The sequence below is a fragment of the Schistocerca cancellata genome, chromosome 11 (genome assembly GCF_023864275.1).
Source record: "Schistocerca cancellata isolate TAMUIC-IGC-003103 chromosome 11, iqSchCanc2.1, whole genome shotgun sequence".
NCBI lineage: Eukaryota > Metazoa > Arthropoda > Insecta > Orthoptera > Acrididae > Schistocerca > Schistocerca cancellata.
The window spans coordinates 31,400,143-31,420,165 of record NC_064636.1 but is presented as its reverse complement, the minus strand read 5'-3'; the positions used below and the strand labels follow the sequence as shown (position 1 = coordinate 31,420,165).

The following is a 20,023-nucleotide window of genomic DNA, read 5'->3' as shown; positions in this document are numbered from 1 at the left end:
TTGTCCCAATTGCATTACCAAGCAGGGTCCCTTCCTTTTCCGGAATGAAACCGAGTGTCGTTGAAATTCAAACGCCAGCGTTAAAGTAATATCACTCCATTTCACTGCTTTAAACTCAAAGTTCAATTAAAGTATTCATAGCTGGCTACAATATTTAGATTACACAAGCACAAATTAAGGGTGCGAGTTTTGTTACCATATTTTAGCTTACCTGTGACTGCAGCTCAGCTTGATACTAAATTTTACTATTGTCAATTGTCGAGAATCATTTAATTCAAGTTCAAAGTTTATTTCTAAATTGCGTAGATTCAAGTAGTTTTTGAAATGATTGTTGAGGTAGCCCAAGGCTAACCTTATTTTATTGAATTTCGTAGTGCTTCAGAAACAAAGTTTCACTATTAAATTCAGTCACTAAATTAACTTTCAGTTTACCAGTTCCATTTATTCTTTTGCTAAATTAAGTCAGAGTGTAGCGAAATTTATTACTTCTGGCAAACATTCAGTTTTCACACTACACGTGTCAACCTTCAGTAGCCACGCTTTTAGTGCTAATTATAAATGCATTAATCTTTCATTTTCAGTTATTATAGTAGTTGTCCATAGGACTGGCGACCGTAATTTTCCACAAATCTCAAACATCTAATTACCGCCAGTTAATTGTTAACATAACGACCGCACATTTACTTTCTTTATTAACTTTACCCCTTTCCAAAATTAATTTCCACCAGTGACGATTGCTTTTCCCAAATTTCCATTAGGTGCACGCGGTTTAATTTTTCACTGTCATTAAGGTCGATAAGTGAGGGGCAGGTTACAGGCTGTTGCTAGCCACTAGAGTATCTTCAAAATCATGCAGACAGTTCATAGCGACACAAATCGTGTGTGTGTGAGCATTGTCCTGTTGGAAAATGATACCACAATTCAATCACGTGAGAGGTGACACGTCTGGACACAGAATGTCCGTTATGTACCTACCACCGTGCTGTCATAATTCCGTCAATAACAGCCATCTCTGACCTGAAGTCATACCCCATGTTCCCCATGCCATGACAGCGGAAGTAATACCGTTGAGTCTCAGCAGAAGATTCGAGGAATGGGACCTCTGCCCAGGTTGCTGCCACAGTGGTCGACGATGGGGTAGTGCAGAACCCGATTCGTCGCCGGACACAGTGCGATGCCACTCCTCAGCAATATTACGAATAAATTAAGTTGGAACGTTCACATGGATAAAATTGCCAGAACACTGAGAAAATGCAGCAGGTCTACTAAAGAGACAGCCTGTACTATGCTTCTACGTCCTCTTCTGGGGTGCTGCTGTGCAGTGTGGGATCTGCATCAGACAGGGCCGATGGATAACTTGAAAAAAATTCAAAGAATGGCAGCTCGTTTTGTACTATCCCGAAACAGGGGAGAGAGCGCCACGGATGTGATATGTAAACTGGGGTGGCAACCATAAGGGTTTCTTCGTTGCGGGAGGGTATTCTCATAAAATTTCAGTCACCAGCTTTCTTCTCGGAGTGTGAAAATATTTTGTTGGCGCCCAACTACATAGGGAGGAATCATCGTCGCAATAAAACAAGAGAAATCAAACCTTTCACGGAAACTTCTAAGTGTTCTTTTTGTCCATACACTGTTCGAGAGTGGAGCGGCAGAGAAATAGTCAAGGTGGTTCGAAAAACCGCGTGCCAGGCACTACAGACTAACGATGTAGATGTAGACCTACAATATATGCTTCCTGGTGACGGCGTCACTGCAAACGCCTCTGTTTGCCTTGTGGTGTCAGCGGCATTGTGCACATGTGACAGTAATTCCCCAGTTTGGCTGCTGTCAGTCTTGGTCCAATGATGTTGAATGGCACAGTATGTCGCATTGAGTCCATTACTTGTTCTCAGAGTACAGGCGCATATGTGAAGGGGTTACCGTGTGCTTGGTGCGCAATACAGCCATCATCCCTTCTCGTGGTCAGGCGTGATCTGATCGAGAAGAACACTGACGACGTGAAATCACCATCCCAACCATACGCTTCCAAAATCAGGCCACTGTGACTTTTGGACAATCCATAAATACACTTACCGTACGATGCGACTGATCGGCCACCTAGAGACCCACAATGACGCCCTTTTCAGATTGTGTCAGATGTGGATACCGCTGCCTCACCATCTCACATTGACTGAGGTGGGACAGTGAATAGCACACTGCGCTCATATTTGCGAGGACAACTCTTCAAATCCGAGACCATCAATCCTGATTTAGGTTTTCTGTGATTTCCCTAAGTCGCTCACTCAAATTCCAGGGTGATTGCTTTGAAAGGGTCCGGCCGATATCCTTCCCCATCCTTTGAATCATTCTGTTGGTTGTGCGCCACCTCTAATCACCCTGACGTCGATGGAACCTTAAATCATAACCTTCCTTCCCCTCTTCCTTCAACATCTGATCCTGACCACTTTCTTATACGCCGGCCGGAGTGGCCGAGCGGTTCTAGGCGCTATAGTCTGGAACTGCGTGACCGCTACGGTCGCAGGTTGGAATCCTGCCTCGGGCATGGATGTGTGTTGTCCTTAGGTTAGTTAGGTTTAAGTAGTTCTAAGTTCTAGGGGACTGATGACCACAGAATTTGAAGTCCCATAGTGCTCAGAGCCATTTGAACCATTTTGAACTTTCTCATATACCCTACCAAGTCTGGTTCCAGCAATGAACATGAACAACCTTAGTACCATCTGGGACTGCTCTGTCACAGAACACTGCCACTACAATCATTTACATACCTACCAATGGTCTGTACATATACATAGTTACATTGACATCTGACCGTGTCTTGTGCGAGCTTCACTTCCTTTATCAGGCAGTGTATTTACACAACTGGCCATTAAAATTGCTACACCACGAAGATGACGTGCTACAAACGCGAAATTTAACCGACAGGAAGAAGATGCTGTGATATGCCAAAGATTAGCTTTTCAGAGCATTCACACAAGGTTGGCGCCTTTTGCGACACCTACAACGTGCTGACATGAGGAAAGTTTCCAACCGATTTCTCATACACAAACAGCAGTTGACAGGCGTAGCCTGGTGAAACGTTGTTGTGTTTCCTCGTGTAAGGAGGAGAAATCCGTATCATCACGTTTCCGACTTTGATAAATGTCGGATTGTAGCCTATCGCGATTGCGGTTTATCGTATCGCGACATTGCTGCTCGCGTTGGTCGAGGTCCAATGACTGTTAGCAGAATATGGAATCGGTGGGTTCAGGAGGGTAATACGGAACGCCGTACTGGATCCCAATGGCCTCGTATCACTAGCAGTCGAGATGACAGGCATCTTATCCGCACGGCTGTAACGGATCGTGCAGCCACATCTCGATCCCTGAGTCAACAGATGGGGAGGTTTGCAAGACAACAACGATCTGCACGAACAGTTCAACGACGTTTGCAGCAGCATGGACTATCAGCTCGGAGACCATGGCTTCGGTTACCCTTGACGCTGCATCACGGATAGGAGCGCTTGCAATGGCGTACTCGACGACGAATCTGGGTGCACGAATGGCAAAACGTCCTTTTCTTCGGATGTATCCAGGTTCTGTTTACACCATCACGATGGTCGCATCCTTGTTGAGCGACATCGTGGTGAACGCAAATTGTAAGCGTGGATTCGTCATCACCATACTGACGCATCACCTGGCGTGATGATATGGGGTGCCATTGGTTACATGTTTTAGTCACCTCTTGTTCGCATTGACGGCACATTGAACAGTGGACGTTACATTTCAGACGTGTTACGACCCATGGCTCTACCCTTCATTCGATCCCTGTGAAACCCTAAATTTCAACAGGGTAATGCACGACCACATGTTGCAGGTTCTGTACGGGCCTTTCTGGATACAGAAAATGTTCGACTGCTGTCCTGGCCAGCACATTCTCCAGATCTCTCACTGATTGAAAACGTCTGGTCAATGGTGGTCGAGCAACTGGCTCATCACAATACGCCAGTCACTACTGTTCATGAGCTGTGGTATCGTGTTCAAGCTGCATGGGCAGCTGCACCTGTACACGCCATCCAAGCTTTGTTTGACTCAATGCCCAGGCGTATCAAGGCTGTTATTACGGCCAGAGGTGGTTGTTCTGGGTACTGATTTCTCAGGATCTATGCACCAAAATTGCGAGAAAATGTAAGAACATGTCAGTTCTAGTATAATATATTTGTCCAATGAATACCTGTTTATGATCTACATTTCTTTTTGGTGTAGCAATTTTAATGGCCAGTAGTGTATATTATGAATTAACTATTTGGAGAAATTTGATGAAGTACCCTTTTTTTGAAATGGTATTGTCTCGTTCATACAGATGATGACTAGTTTATACAGGTAGCTTACTAAAATCGTATACCTTCTACAGTTTATTTTTGGTGCTTCTTTGCTAGTATTGTACTCCAATTCATTGTGAGAAAAACTGCACAGCTTCCAAATGCTGGTGTTTGTATTGTTCACAATGTAGCAGAATTTGTGGCCTCATAGCACGCTACATCAGTGGATCTTGTTGCCATAGAAGAGTCTGGAGGTTTTTGAATCAGTAAGTGCAACATAGCAGTGAACATTTGGTACCTCTACAGTGTCTGATCATCCATGAGTACCTCAAGCTGGCCGGCCGCGGTGGCCTTGCGGTTCTGGCGCTGCAGTCCGGAACCGCGGGACCGCTACGGTCGCAGGTTCGAATCCTGCCTCGGGCATGGGTGTGTGTGATGTCCTTAGGTTTAAGTAGTTCTAAGTTCTAGGGGACTTATGACCTAAGATGTTGAGTCCCATAGTGCTCAGAGTCATTTGAACCATTTTTGAAGTACCTCCAGCTGTGTACCAGTAGAAATTGGATCTGTATCAGTGCGCATTGTGTTAGCCATTTAGTAATGTAGATATCGCACGTATTTTTATACGTGACAGTTTCAAATGTGAAAAAGTATACATTAAGAGGAGGTTAACGCTATGCGTTTGCCAGACTGCTGCCGCACAGCACTCACTTGCCGTAGTCGGGGTCGTCGGGCCGAGGCGAGACGCGGCCCTGGAAATGGTCGGAGAAGGGGTTGGTGGCCTGCGACTCGGCGTGCTCCTGCGCCACGCGGTCGAACAGCTGCACGCGGTCAAGCAGGCGCGGGCTGCTGCTGCGCCGCCGGCGTGGCTCCTCGCCCGGCACACCCTGAGGAAGGACGCCTTTTGTCGCAAAGAAAGCTCGGCGCTATAAAATGTGCAGACAGACTCTGAGTGTGCGACGCTGACCCACTGTGTTTCCCCAGCTACAGCACATACAGTGCGTCCGAGGTTAAAGTGGGCCTGTGACAGTAATACACAAAGCCGGTCAGGAAAAAACCATCACTTCATTTAAAACTGTAATATACTTTTGTTGGTTACAATTAGAAATTTTTGACAAAATTGGACAAACTTGTCACAGGGATGCAAATCGCTATTGCTACTTGTAGAACATGCACACTTCCTGTTTTTGTCAAACTGACCTGTTTCAGACAGTGTAGTCCTTCTTTGTATCTGTTAAAATACATAAAAATAAATGACAATCGGTTTACAATCTTGTGTTTACAATATTTGGGTAGTTTGATAAGTCTGGTAAACATACATGAAAAAATTGAACCATGGTTGGTAAGCTTGATTATTCCAAGGTTTGTATAAAGAATTTCAACAATGTGCAGCACACAGTTCATTATTGACAGATTTCTGAATTGTTCAGTGAGTCGATTGCAACTGGAAATGAAAAAAAGGAAACAAGTTTCATGCCATTATTAAACATTTTCATTTGAACTTGGGCTGCCACACAAATCAAAACAGAAGTGGATGAAGTTCATTCGGACTCTTCAACACCTTTAAAGACTACTTAATTTTAGATTAATGAATTTAAATGTGGTCGACCAAGCAGCGAAGACAAAGAATGCTGCAGCCATCCAGTTGATGTTACCACAAAGGAAACCAGTGACAAAATCCACAATATGGAAACGCAAGACTGCTGGATACAAATTCGTGAGATTTCTGAAACTGTGAGCATCTCAGCTGAGGGAGAACTAACTACAGAAAAGCTGTGTGTGCTCTGTGCGAAGTGGGTGCCACAATGGCTCACAACCAACCAAAAGCATACCTCGCACCGTGTTTCAGCACGATTTGCGACTGTTGATGAAACCTGGCTCCATCATTACACACTTGAGTCAAAACCACATTCAAAACGATGGACAAATGCTGATGAAAGTGCTTTGAAGAAGGCAGAGATTATCTTGTCAGCTGGTACTGTGATGACAACTGTATTTTGGGATTCCCAAGGAATAATCCTCATAGATAACTGTTATGCTTCATTGTTGGATCTTTGGAAACTTTCATCAGCTGAAAAAGACTAAGGTTGGCACGCAACAAAGTTCTCTTTCACCAGGATAACGCACTATCCCACACATTAGTCATAAAAATGGCGAAGGTGCATTAAATGGCTTCTTATCCACCCTGTTCACCAGACTTAGCTCCAAGTTACTTCTCCCTGCTCCCTAACGTGAAACTCTGGCTTCCTGGGAAGAAATTTTCAGTAAATTCGGAAGTGATACTTGCAATCAACGAGTATTTTTCAGAGCTTAACAGAACCTATTTTTCTGATGAGATGAAAAAACTGAAGGAGCACTGAACCAAGTGTATATTCCTCAGAGGGGGACTATATTGAGAAGTAAGGTGAGTGACTTGCGACACAAACATTTTTTTTCTTTTTTTTTATTGCCAGACTTATCAAACCACTCTCGAATTAGAGAGCTAAAATATATTCTATTTAATTTGTTGTAGTAACCAGTCATAATGGAACACTAACAGTGTCACTGCCATATGGCAGAGCACTGTCGCTTTACATTAAAATTGGAAAAAAAATAGTTTAATGGGCTTGTTGTGTGTTTTAGTGCCTTTTACACATACCATCGTATTTAAACATACAGTTTTGAAATAATTTGTACATAAAACACACCAGAGGATTACATAAAAAACATAACTGAGGAGTTCCTACATTGACACAGATACGTTCCTTTAGAGAGAAACAGTTAGAAAACTTTTAAGATGTGTCGTCTTCTTTTTTGCTAACCCATTGTAAAGGAAGCTGCGTAAATGCTAGACTATAGTATTATAAACACCGGATGGGAACCCACCGTCACGAAACCAGTCCGTTTGAAATAATACAAACAGCAATCGAGAGAGCAACAATAACGATAGCCTTGCAGACAAACAAAAATTAGACGAAGCGAAATGCAGTGTGAGGAGGGCTATGCGCGAGGCGTTCAGTGAATTCGAAAGTAAAGTTCTATGTACTGACTTGGCAGAAAATCCTAAGAAATTTTCGTCTTATGTCAAAGCGGTAGGTGGATCAAAACAAAATGTCCAGGCACTCTGTGACCAAAATGGTTCTGAAACGGCCGAAATACTAAATGTATTTTTCCAAAGCTGTTTCACAGAGGAAGACTGCACTGTAGTTCCTTCTCTAGATTGTCGCACAGATGACAAAATGGCAGATATCGAAATAGATGACAGAGTGATAGAAAATCAATTAAAATCGCTCAAAAGATGAAAGGCCGCTGGTCCTGGTGGGATAGCAGTTCGATTTTACACAGAGTACGCGAAAGAACTTGCCCCCCTTCTTGCAGCGGTGTACCGTAGGTCTCTGGAAGAGCGTAGCGTTCCCAAAAGATTGGAAAAGGGTACAGGTCACCCGTTTTCAAGAAGAGACGTCGAACAGATGTGCAGAACTATAGACCTATATTTCTAACGTCGATCAGTTGTAGAATTTTGGAACACGTATTATGTTCGAGTATAATGACTTTTCTGGAGATTAGAAATCTACTCTGTAGGAATCAGCAATAGTTTCGAAAAAGACTATCGTATGAAAATCAGCTCGTGCTATTGATCCACGAGACTCAGAGGGCCATAGACACGGGTTCCCAGGTAGATGCCGTGTTCCTTGACTTCCGCAAGGCGTTCGATACAGATCCCCACAGTCGTTTAATGAACAAAGAAAGAGCATATGGACGATCAGACCAATTGTGTGATTGGATTGAAGAGTTCCTAGATAACAGAACGCAGCATGTCGTTCTCAATGGAGAGAAGTCTTGTAAGTAAGCTGTTTAGGTTTTTATGTTGGTCTATCCAAGTAGGCTGTTTAGGTTTTTATGTTGGTAACGTCACGTAGCGCTGTGTATGAAAATCACTGGCTGTGCTGTGTGCAGCCTGTGGCTGGTTGGCGTTGTTGGAATATTCGCTATTGTAGTGTTGGATAGCTCGATGTGAACAGAGCGTAGCGTTGCGCAGTTGGAGGAGAGCCGCCAGCAGTGGTGGATGTGGGGAGAGAGATGGCGGAGTTTTGAGAGCGGACGATCAGAAAAGGAAATATGTAAGACTGGGTGTCATGAACTGATATACAGGGTGATTCAAAAAGCATACCACAACTTTAGGAATTTAAAACTCTGCAACGACAAAAGGCAGAGCTAAGCACTATCTGTCGGCGAATTAAGGGAGCTATAAAGTTTCATTTAGTTGTACATTTGTTCGCTTGAGGCGCTGTTGACTAGGCGTCAGCGTCAGTTGATGCTGAGATGGCGACCGCTCAACAGAAAGCTTTTTGTGTTATTGAGTACGGCAGAAGTGAATCGACGAGAATCCGCGGGAAACAACTCAGTATGAACGTGACTCGCCTAAGGTGAACGTTTTCTGTGCCATTTCAGCCAATAAAGTTTTCGGTCCCTTTTTCTTCGAAGGTGCTACTGTAACTGGACTACAGTATCTGGAGATGTTAGAGAATTGGCTGTTCCCTCAGCTCGAACAAGAAGCACAACAATTCATATTTCAGCAGGATGGAGCGCCACCACATTGGCACTTATCTGTCCGTAACTACCTGAACGTCAACTACCCGAGGCGATGGATCGGCCGCCAGGCAGCCCGTGACAGAGCACTTCATCACTGGCCTCCAAGAAGCCCTGATCTTGCCCCCTGCGATTTTTTCTTATGGGGGTATGTAAAGGATATGGTGTTTCGGCCACCTTTCCCAGCCACCATTGATGATGTGAAACGAGAAATAACAGCAGCTATCCAAACTGTTACGCCTGATATGCTACAGAGAGTGTGGAACGAGTTGGAGTATCGGGCTGATATTGCTCGAGTGTCTGGAGGGGGCCATATTGAACATCTCTGAACTTGTTTTTGAGTCAAAAAAAAACCTTTTTAAATACTCTTTGTAATGATGTACAACAGAAGGTTATATTATGTTTCTTTCATTAAATACACATTTTTAAAGTTGTGGTATTCTTTTTGAATCACCCTGTATATATATATATATATATATATATATATATATATGTATGTGTGTGTGTGTGTGTGTGTGTGTGTGTGTGCGTGTATATATATATATATATATATATATATATATATATATATAATCATTTCATGTGCTAACTATGCCTATCAGTAGTTAGTGCCTTCAGTACTTAGAATCCTTTATTTAGCTGGTAGTATTGGCGTTCGCTGTAGTGCAGTAGTTCGAGTAACGAATATTTTTGTGAGGTAAGTGATTCATGAAAGGTATGGGTTATCGTTAGTCACGGCCAGTTTTTTGTAGGGACTATTACAAGTCAGATTGCGTTGCGTTAAAAATATTGTGTGTCAGTTTAGTGTTGATCAGAATAAGTAAAGAGAGAAATATCTGAGTACGTTCAGTTCTGCTCAGCTGTTTGAAAATCTGATAACATAAGAGGTTTATCAGCAGCGTAATAGATACATTTTCTAAGAGGATTTTTCAGTCTTCCGAAAAAGAGTGATTTCAGGTGTGCCGCAGGGGAATATCGTAGGACCGTTGCTATTCACAATAAATATATATATATATATATATATATATATATATATATGACCTTGTGGATAACTTCGGAAGCTCACTGAGGCTTTTTGTGGACGATGCTGTAGTACATCGAGAGGTTGTAACAATGGAACATTGTACTGAAATGCAGGAGGATCTGCAACGAATTGACGCGTGGTGAAGGGAATGGCAACTGTATCTCAATGTAGACAAGTGCAACGTGCTGCGAATACATACAAAGAAACATCCTTTATCATTTATCTACCATATAGCAGGTCAGCAACTAGAAGCAGTTAATTCCACAAATTATCTAGGAGTAGGCATTAGGAGTGATTTAAACTGGAATGACCGTATAAAATTAATCGTCAGTAAAGCAGATGCCAGACTGAGATTCATTAGAAGAATCCCAAGGAAATGCAGTCCGAAAACAAAAGAAGTAGGTTACAGTACACTTGTTCCCCTACTGCTCGAATACTGGTGTGGGATTCGTACCAGATAGGGTTGATAGAAGAGATAGAGAAGATCCAACGGAGAGCAGCGCGCTTCATTACAGGATCATTTGGTAATCGCGAAAGCGTTACGGAGATGACAGATAAACTCCAGTGGAAGACTGCGCAAGAGAGACGCTCAGTAGCTCGGTACGGACTTTTGTCGGAGTTTCGAGAACATACCTTCACCGAAGAGTCAGGCAGTATATTGCTCCCTCCTACGTATATCTCGCGAAGAGAACGTGAGGATAAAATCAGAGAGATTAGAGCCCACACAGAGGTACAGCGACAATCTATCCTTCCACGAAGAATAAGAGACTGGAGTAGAAGGGAGAACCGATAGAGGTACCCAAGGTACCTTCCGCCACACACCGTCAGGTGGCTTGTGGAGTATAGATGTAGATGTAGATGTACATACTTTCCACAAAACTTCATAGTAGATGTAGATACTTTCCACAAAACTTTACATGGTGACCATAAAGGGTCTTCATGTTTCCCTAGAAGCGGAAATTTATTAAACATCATCGTAACAAGAACACAAATCTGTACATCTCAATGCAATTGCCTCCAAGAAGAGGTGTAGTCACTGGCAGTCTTCCACAAATCGGGTCACTCTGATGTAGCTGCAGACGTATAGGGGACCGAAGACCTCAGATGTTAAGTCCCATAGTGCTCAGAGCCATTTGAACCATAATGTTACAACACAATATATCTTCCAAAATGTAGCTGCATATCGACGTTTATGATGTGGGAGGGTAATTTAGTGATTACTGCAATTATCCTTCTTGAATACTGGTGTGACCTGTGCAACTTTCCAGTCTTTGTGTACGGATCTTTCGTAGAGTGAGCGGGTGTCCACGATTGTTAAGGAGCTACTGCATCAGCATTCTCTGAAAGGAACCTAACTGGTATACAGTCTCGACGAGAAGACTCGATTTTATTACGTGATTTAAGTTGTTTCAATACTCCGAGGATATCCGCTTGTAAGTTATTCATGTTGTCAGTTGTTCTTGATTCGCGTTCTGCAATATTTACTTAGTCTCCTTTGGTGAAGGGATTTCGGAAGTCTGCTTTAGCAGTACTGTCGTCGATAGCATTTCCATTGCTGTCGTCTACAGAAGGCATCGAACGTGTCTTGCCGCTAGCATAGTTTACGTACGACCAGAATCTGTTTGGATTTTCTGCCAGGTTTCGAGACAAAGTTTCGCTGTGGAAGGTACAGTGAAGCGCCAAAGAAAATGGTGTAAGGATGCGTATTCAAATAGAGAGATATGTAAAAAATAGAGAGATATGTAAACAGGCAGAATACGGCGCTGCTGTCAGCTATAGCTAAATGAGACAACAATTGTTTGGCGCAGTTGTTAGATCGGTTACTGCTGATACAATGCCAGGTTATCAGAATTTGAGTTTCAACGTTACAGTCGGCGCACGAGCGATGGGACCCAGCATCTCCTATGTACCGATGAAGTGGGAATTTGCCCATACGACCATTTCACGAGTGTACCGTGCATATTAGGAGTAAGGTAAAACATCAAATCTCCGACATCGCTGCGGCCGGAAAAAGATCCTGCAAGAACAGGATCAAGGACGACTGAACAGAATCGTTCAACGTGATAGAAGTGCAACCCTTCCGCAAATTGCTGCAGATACAGTACTGGGCAATCAGCAAGTGCCAGCGTGCGAGCCGGCCTGAGTGGCCGAACGGTTCTGGGGGCTACAGTCTGGAACCGCGGGACTGCTACGGTCGCAGGTTCCAATCCTGCCTCGGGCATGGATGTGTGTGATGTCCTTAGGTTAGTTAGGTTTAAGTGGTACTAAGTTCTAGGGGACTGATGGCCTCAGCAGTTAAGTCCCATAGTGCTCAGAGCCATTATGAACCAACGTGTGGTCCCGGAGGAGGTTCAAGTCCTCCCTCGGGCATGTGTGTGTTCGTCCTTAGGGTAATTAAGGTTAAGTAGTGTGTAAGCTTAGGAACTGATGACCTTAGCACTTAAGTCCCATAAGAGTTCACACATTTTTGAACCAATGTGCGAACCATTCAACAAAACATCATCGATATCAGCTTTCAGAGCCGAAGACCCACCCGTGTACACTTGGTGACTGCACGACACATAACTTTAGGCCTCGCCTGGGCCCGTGAACAACGACATTGTACAGTTGATGACTGGAAATATGTTGGCTGGTCGGACGAGTCTCGTTTCAAATTGTATCGAGCTGCTGACTTGTACGGGTACGGAGACAACGTTATGAATCCATGGATGCTGCATGTCGGCAGGGGACTGTTCAAGCTGGTGCAGACTGTGTAATTGAGTGTGGCTTGTGCAGTCGGAGTGATGTGGACCCCTGATACGTCGAGATACAACCCTGACAGGTGACACGGACGTAAGCATCCTGTCTGATCACCTGCACCCATTCATGTCCATTCCGCATTCCGACGGACTTGGGCAATTCCAGGAAGACAATGTGACATCCCACACGGCCAGACTTGCTATATATAGTGGCTCCAGGAACACTCTCCTGAGTTTAAACACTTCCGCTGGTCACCAAACTCGCCACACATGAATTACCTCCCTTTCCTGTTCCAGTCGCGTATGGTTCGCGGGAAGAAGACTGCCGGAAAGCCTCCGTGCGCGCTCTAATCTCTCTAATTTTACATTCGTGATCTCCTCGGCAGGTATAAGTAGGGGGAAGCAATATATTCGATACCTCATCCAGAACAGCGCCCTCTCGAAACCTGGACAGCAAGCTACACCGCGATGCAGAGCGCCTCTCTTGCAGAGTATGCCACTCGAGTTTGCTAAACATCTCCGTAACGCTATCACGGTTACCAAATAACCCTGTGACGAAACGCGCCGCTCTTCTTTGGATCTTCTCTGTCTCCTCCGTCAACCCGACCTGGTACGGATCCCACACCGATGAGCAATACTCAAGTATAGGTCGAACGAGTGTTTTGTAAGCCACCTCCTTTGTTGATGGATTACATTTTCTAAGGACTCTCCCAATGAATCTAAACCTGGTACCTGCCTTACCAATAATTAATTTTATACCATCATTCCACTTCAAATCGTTCTCCACGCATACTCCCAGATATTTTACAGAAGTAACTGCTATCATATAATCATACAATAAAGGATCCTTCTTTCTATGTATTCGCAATACATTACATTTGTCTATGTTAAGGGTCAGTTGCCACTCCCTGCACCAAGTGCCTATCCGCTGCAGATCTTCCTGCATTTCGCTGCAATTTTCTAATGCTGCAACTTCTCTGTATACTACAGCATCATCCGCAAAAAGCCGCATGGAACTTCCGACACTATCTACTAGGTCATTTATATATATTGTGAAAAGCAATGGTCCCATAACTCTCCCCTGTGGCACGCCAGAGGTTACCTTAACGTCTGTAGACATCTCTCCATTAAGAACAACATGCTGTGCTCTGTTTGCTAAAAACTCTTCAGTCCAGCCACACAGCTGGTCTGATATTCCGTAGGCTCTTACTTTGTTTATCAGGCGACAGTGCGGAACTGTATCGAACGCCTTCCGGAAGTCAAGAAAAATAGCATCTACCTGGGAGCCTGTATCTAATATTTTCTGGGTCTCATGAACAAATAAAGCGAGCTGGGTCTCACACGATCGCTGTTTCCGGAATCCACGTTGATTCCTACAGATTCTGGGTTTCCGGAAATGACATGATAAGCGAGCAAAAAACATGTTCTAAAATTCTACAACAGATCGACATCACAGATATAGGTCTATAGTTTTGTGCATCTGCTCGACGACCTTTCTTGAAGACTGGGACTACCTGTGCTCTTTTCCAATCATTTGGAACCTTCCGTTCCTGTAGAGACTTGCGGGACACGGCTGTTAGAAGGGGGGCTCTATTAAAACGCACATTTCCCTCCATCATCCACGAAAAGGAAAGTACTATGTCCAATTAATAGGGACACACGCTTATAAAAGTTCCATTACAAACAGTGCGGTACAAATTTGGAATACTTCTCCGCATAAGATAATTATTATTTCATCATTTCCACATTTTAGTAAAACCCCAAGGTAAGTCTTACTTGATCAGTGTTCCTACCCAGTAGCAGAATCTTTGCAACATGTGAATTACAAAGCGTAAAGGAAAAAGGAGCAAAATATCTTTATACAAGTAGCGCAAGCTGTCCTGTATATTAAGCCAATCGAACAAAGTCATCCCTCAAAAAAAGGTGAACTTATATTTACATAACATCAAATATTATAGCATATACTTATCGAATGTTAGGAAAAAAAACTTGGCAGTGTTTAGACGCGAACCACTGCCCCATCAAAGATCCATCACTGAACACAGACGATACTCATTACGCTTTTTTTTACACTCCTGGAAATGGAAAAAAGAACACATTGACACCGGTGTGTCAGACCCACCATACTTGCTCCGGACACTGCGAGAGGGCTGTACAAGCAATGATCACACGCACGGCACAGCGGACACACCAGGAACCGCGGTGTTGGCCGCGCAGCATTTGTGCACCGCCGCCGTCAGTGTCAGCCAGTTTGCCGTGGCATACGGAGCTCCATCGCAGTCTTTAACACTGGTAGCATGCCGCGACAGCGTGGACGTCAACCGTATGTGCAGTTGACGGACTTTGAGCGAGGGCGTATAGTGGGCATGCGGGAGGCCGGGTGGACGTACCGCCGAATTGCTCAACACGTGGGGCGTGAGGTCTCCACAGTACATCGATGTTGTCGCCAGTGGTCGGCGGAAGGTGCACGTGCCCGTCGACCTGGGACCGGACCGCAGCGACGCACGGATGCACGCCAAGACCGTAGGATCCTACGCAGTGCCGTAGGGGACCGCACCGCCACTTCCCAGCAAATTAGGGACACTGTTGCTCCTGGGGTATCGGCGAGGACCATTCGCAACCGTCTCCATGAAGCTGGGCTACGGTCCCGCACACCGTTAGGCCGTCTTCCGCTCACGCCCCAACATCGTGTAGCCCGCCTCCAGTGGTGTCGCGACAGGCGTGAATGGAGGGACGAATGGAGACGTGTCGTCTTCAGCGATGAGAGTCGCTTCTGCCTTGGTGCCAATGATGGTGGTATGCGTGTTTGGCGCCGTGCAGGTGAGCGCCACAATCTGGACTGCATACGACCGAGGCACACAGGGCCAACACCCGGCATCATGGTGTGGGGAGCGATCTCCTACACTGGCCGTACGCCACTGGTGATCGTCGAGGGGACACTGAATAGTGCACGGTACATCCAAACCGTCATCGAACCCATCGTTCTACCATTCCTAGACCGGCAAGGGAACGTGCTGTTCCAACAGGACAATGCACGTCCGCATGTATCCCGTGCCACCCAACGTGCTCTAGAAGGTGTAAGTCAACTACCCTGGCCAGCAAGATCTCCGGATCTGTCCCCCATTGAGCATGTTTGGGACTGGATGAAGCGTCGTCTCACGCGGTCTGCACGTCCAGCACGAACGCTGGTCCAACTGAGGCGCCAGGTGGAAATGGCATGGCAAGCCGTTCCACAGGACTACATCCAGCATCTCTACGATCGTCTCCATGGGCGAATAGCGGCCTGCATTGCTGCGAAAGGTGGACATACACTGTACTAGTGCCGACATTGTGCATGCTCTGTTGCGTGTGTCTATGTGCCTGTGGTTCTGTCAGTGTGATCATGTGATGTATCTGACCCCAGGAATGTGTCAATAAAGTTTCCCCTTCCTGGGACAATGAATTCATGGTGTTCTTATTTCAATTTCCAGGAGTGTATTTTTATTTTCCATTTTGTTCGTTGTTGATCGTTGTGTTTGTTCGTTGCGGACGTCACATGACGTCCCGTTAAGTTCGTTTGTTGATCGTTTCACTCAGTTTTTTTATTACAGAGACCAACCAGCTCTCTAACCGAACACGCTGAGCTACCGTGCCGGCTATCAAAGATTGGTGATTAGAGAGAATAGTAAAACATGGAACCAACAACAGACTGCGTGCGTTTAATCATATTGTGTTACTGCTTACTGAAAATGTGAATCGTAGATAATTATGTTACTAATTGAAAATTAATTATAACAAATTGTACCTAGAATAATGCGTTTTGAGTGGATCTTCAGTGTGTCGCTGCCTTCAAATAGCCTACTCTCATAATACGCAATCTTAATTCTTTTCCCACGAATATGATGTTTCTCATTATTTCACTGGAACGAATCACACAACTAACAACTGGTTTTCCAGTGATTCTCAATTTGCTGGTACTCACAAGGAAACCTCCCCATCGCACCCTCCCCCCCCCCCCTCAGATTTAGTTATAATTTGCCACAGTGGACAGGCCTTGAAGAACTAAACACAGATCAATCGAGAAAACAGGAAGAAGTTGTGTGGAACTATGAAAAAATAAGCAAAATATACAAACTGAGTAGTCCATGCGAAAGATAGGCAACATCAAGAATAGTTACATCTCAGGAGCGCCGTGGTCCCGTGGTTAGCGTGAGCAGCTGTGGAATGAAAGGTCCTTGGTTCAAGTCTACCTTCGAGCAATAAGTTTCATTTTTTATTTTCAGACAATTATCGAAGTTCAGGCACTCACACACAATCAACTTCGCTCTCCAAAATTCCAGGACATGTTCGGATTTCCTTGGACATATGCAGGATTTGACGGTCTACAAACGGAAAAATTTTAAAACGTTAAACACATATGTTTTGACAGAGCACAGGGAAAAGTGTGCGACTGTGAGACTTTTGGATTCATTTGTTGCAGTTTATGTGACAAACTCTTATGTTTTTTGGGAGTGATTATCACATCCACAAGAAAACGTAAATCGGGCAAGGTAGAATAAACTTTTTACCCATTCGCCAAGTGTACAAGTTAGGTGGGTCGACAACATATTCCTGTCATGTGACGCACATGCCATCACCAGTGTGGTATAGAATATATCAGACGTGTTTTCTTGTGGAGGAATCGGTTGACCTATTACCTTGCGATCAAATGTTTTTGGTTCCCATTGGAGAGGCACGTCCTTTCGTCTACTAATCGCACGGTTTTGCGGTGCAGTCGCAAAACACAGACACTAAACTTATTACCGTGAACAGAGACGTCAATGAACGAATGGACAGATCATAACTTTGCGAAAATAAAGAAAAATTTTTCACTCGAGGGGAGACTTAAACCAAGGACCTCTCCTTCCGCAGCTGCTCACGCTAACCACGGGACCACGGCGCTCCTGAGCTCAGATTATCCATGATGTTGACTATCTTCGCGTGGACTACTCAGTTTGTATATTTTGCTTATTCTTTTATAATTCGACATAACTTCTTCCTGTTTTCTCGACTGATCTGTGTTCAGTTTTACAAGGCCTATCCACTGTGTCAACTTATAACTAAATCTGAGGGGAGTGCGATGGGGAGGTTCCCTTGTCAGAAACGGCATACATACGTATAGGCTTGAAATGAATGCTAGTATGGCGCCTCACAACTCTGTACTGAAGAGAGACGGCGTGCGTGTGACGTAGGTGGCGTTGTGCCATCTCATTGGTCAACGCTGAGACGCACGATCAGAATATCTGACATGCCAGATATTGCTCTGCACGTTCGGAATGACTCCCGAGCGTGCTATCCCACGCTATGACGTCAGAAACTCGGCACGCTCAACGTTCGGATGCACGGTCCGTGTGCCGACGGCCTTAGGCCCGTATCTTCGCTATTATGACTGCCCATTCGCCTCTCTTCCGCTTACATTCTTTCCCTGCTGCGTCACGCGCCCGCCAACACCAGCAGGTGGCGCTCAACCTCGCCGTGGGTCATAACGTTTCGGCTTCGTCGCCGCTTGCTGCTCGTAACAACCTGGCACGTCGGCAGGCGCTTGCAGCTGACGCTGTGAAGGCGTGACGAACAAGTGCGCGAGACACCTGTTGCACGAGCTTCCCTTTGAGCAGCGCCGACGTGACTCCACCGCTCCCTGCGGTCAGCCAGGCGTCTCTGTGCTCACAAGGGGAGGCCGCCAATTGTGAAATTCAGATTCGATTCATACTGCGCGTAATAAAAGCTCACGGCCAGAGGTGTAATGTGGCAAAGCACCAAGATGCACTTCTCAGCCGTTGTCGAGAAAATCGACGGTTAAAAGAAACCGTTGCGGTGAAATACTCTCTACGATCAATAATTTTCTACAGCGTCGTGCCGCAGCGGTAAGCGCTCGGGTTCGTAATCCGAAGGTCGCCGGATCGAATATTGCGCCATGCAACCTTTTTTTTAGTATTTGTGTTTTGTAATTTTATATATATATATATATATATATATATATATATATATATATATATATATATATATATACCCGGCAATCAGTTGCATCAATTATGCATATAATAAGTTGTTGAAAGTCGTTTGTCGTGGAAAAACTGGCGACTTCGAACATCATTATGTTTTCCGCAAACAAAGTTGTATTTCACAAATGTTATTGTCTTCATAATGTTAACCACGTATAGTTAACGGAAGACGTAGAAACGATATTGCGAAAAGAATACGTATAGCGTAAGTCAAACGTTCGAATTAGAAAAGAGACCCCACGAACGCAAATTTGCTGTGGCAGGTACGAAATATAAACTCCGTTACTCGCTCATTACACTTGAAGGACAGATGTTGAATGGGCCGAAACGAGTCGCCGCATAACAGCGTAGTTGCGTGCTAACTTCGAAAGAAGGTAGGTGCGGTCCCTAGCGAAACTTATAACATCGTCGAAAATCGGTGCGGACGGGAGACCTTTGGTACACCCTGTTAAACAAACGGAAAAATGGAGGCGGTACAATTGGAGAGCGATCCGCCTTCACCACCAACATGCATAAGCAATTCATTAATAGATTTTATATAAATAAATAAATAAATATATAAATATATATATATATATATATATATATACATACAATAATAATTAATAATAATAATTACAAAAAAATAATAATAAAAAAATTACATGGCGCGAGATTCGATCCGGCGACTTTCGGATTACGAACTCCACTGCTTACCGCTGCGCCACAACGCTGGAGAAAACCGTTAATCGTAGAGAGTATTTCACCGTAACGGTTTCTTTTAACTGTCGATTTTCTCGACAACGGCTGAGAAGTGCATCTTGGTGCTTTGCCACATTACACCTCTGGCCATGAGCTTTCATTACGCGCAGTATGAGTCGAATCTGAATTTCACAATTGGTGGCCTCCCCTTGTCAGTCACGTACGATGTAGCGAGGCGTCAGAGTCTACAGTTACATCTGTTCTCAGCAAACCACTGTCAAGCAGTGGCGAAGCGTCCATTACGGCTCTCTGACTGAGCCTACTAAAAAAAAAAAAAAATCCAAAATAAGCCGTCCAAACTGAATTTAATCCGATCTGATCACGTTCCCTCATAAATGTTTTCAAATATCTTACGTTTGAACTTCGTATATGCTCCCAAAACGTTCATAGGATTTCATATTAAAAGAATGTTCCGTCGGTTCTTGGTAGAACAACATTATAATAAATGAAAAGCACCAATTTGCTTTTGGAAAAGAGAAATTTCTTAACATCGATTATAGATTTAAGTGTCAGGAAGTCGTTTCTGAAAGTATTTGTATGGAGTGTAGCCATGTATGGAACTGAAACATGGACGATAAATAGTTTGGACAAGAAGAGAATAGAAGCTTTCGAAATGTGGTGCTACAGAAGAATGCTG

The 20,023-nt window shown here is 44.4% G+C and overlaps 1 protein-coding gene across 1 annotated transcript in view; it reads right to left on the bottom strand.

Annotated features, from left to right (window-relative positions):
* Positions 1 to 20,023, bottom strand: part of LOC126108515 (actin-binding Rho-activating protein-like) — a 191,484-nt gene that overhangs the window by 144,356 nt on the left and 27,105 nt on the right. Inside the window, exon 2 of the mRNA XM_049913784.1 lies at positions 5,006 to 5,181. Coding sequence (XP_049769741.1) covers positions 5,006 to 5,181 — 176 coding nt within the window. The remainder of the gene's footprint in view (positions 1 to 5,005; positions 5,182 to 20,023) is intronic.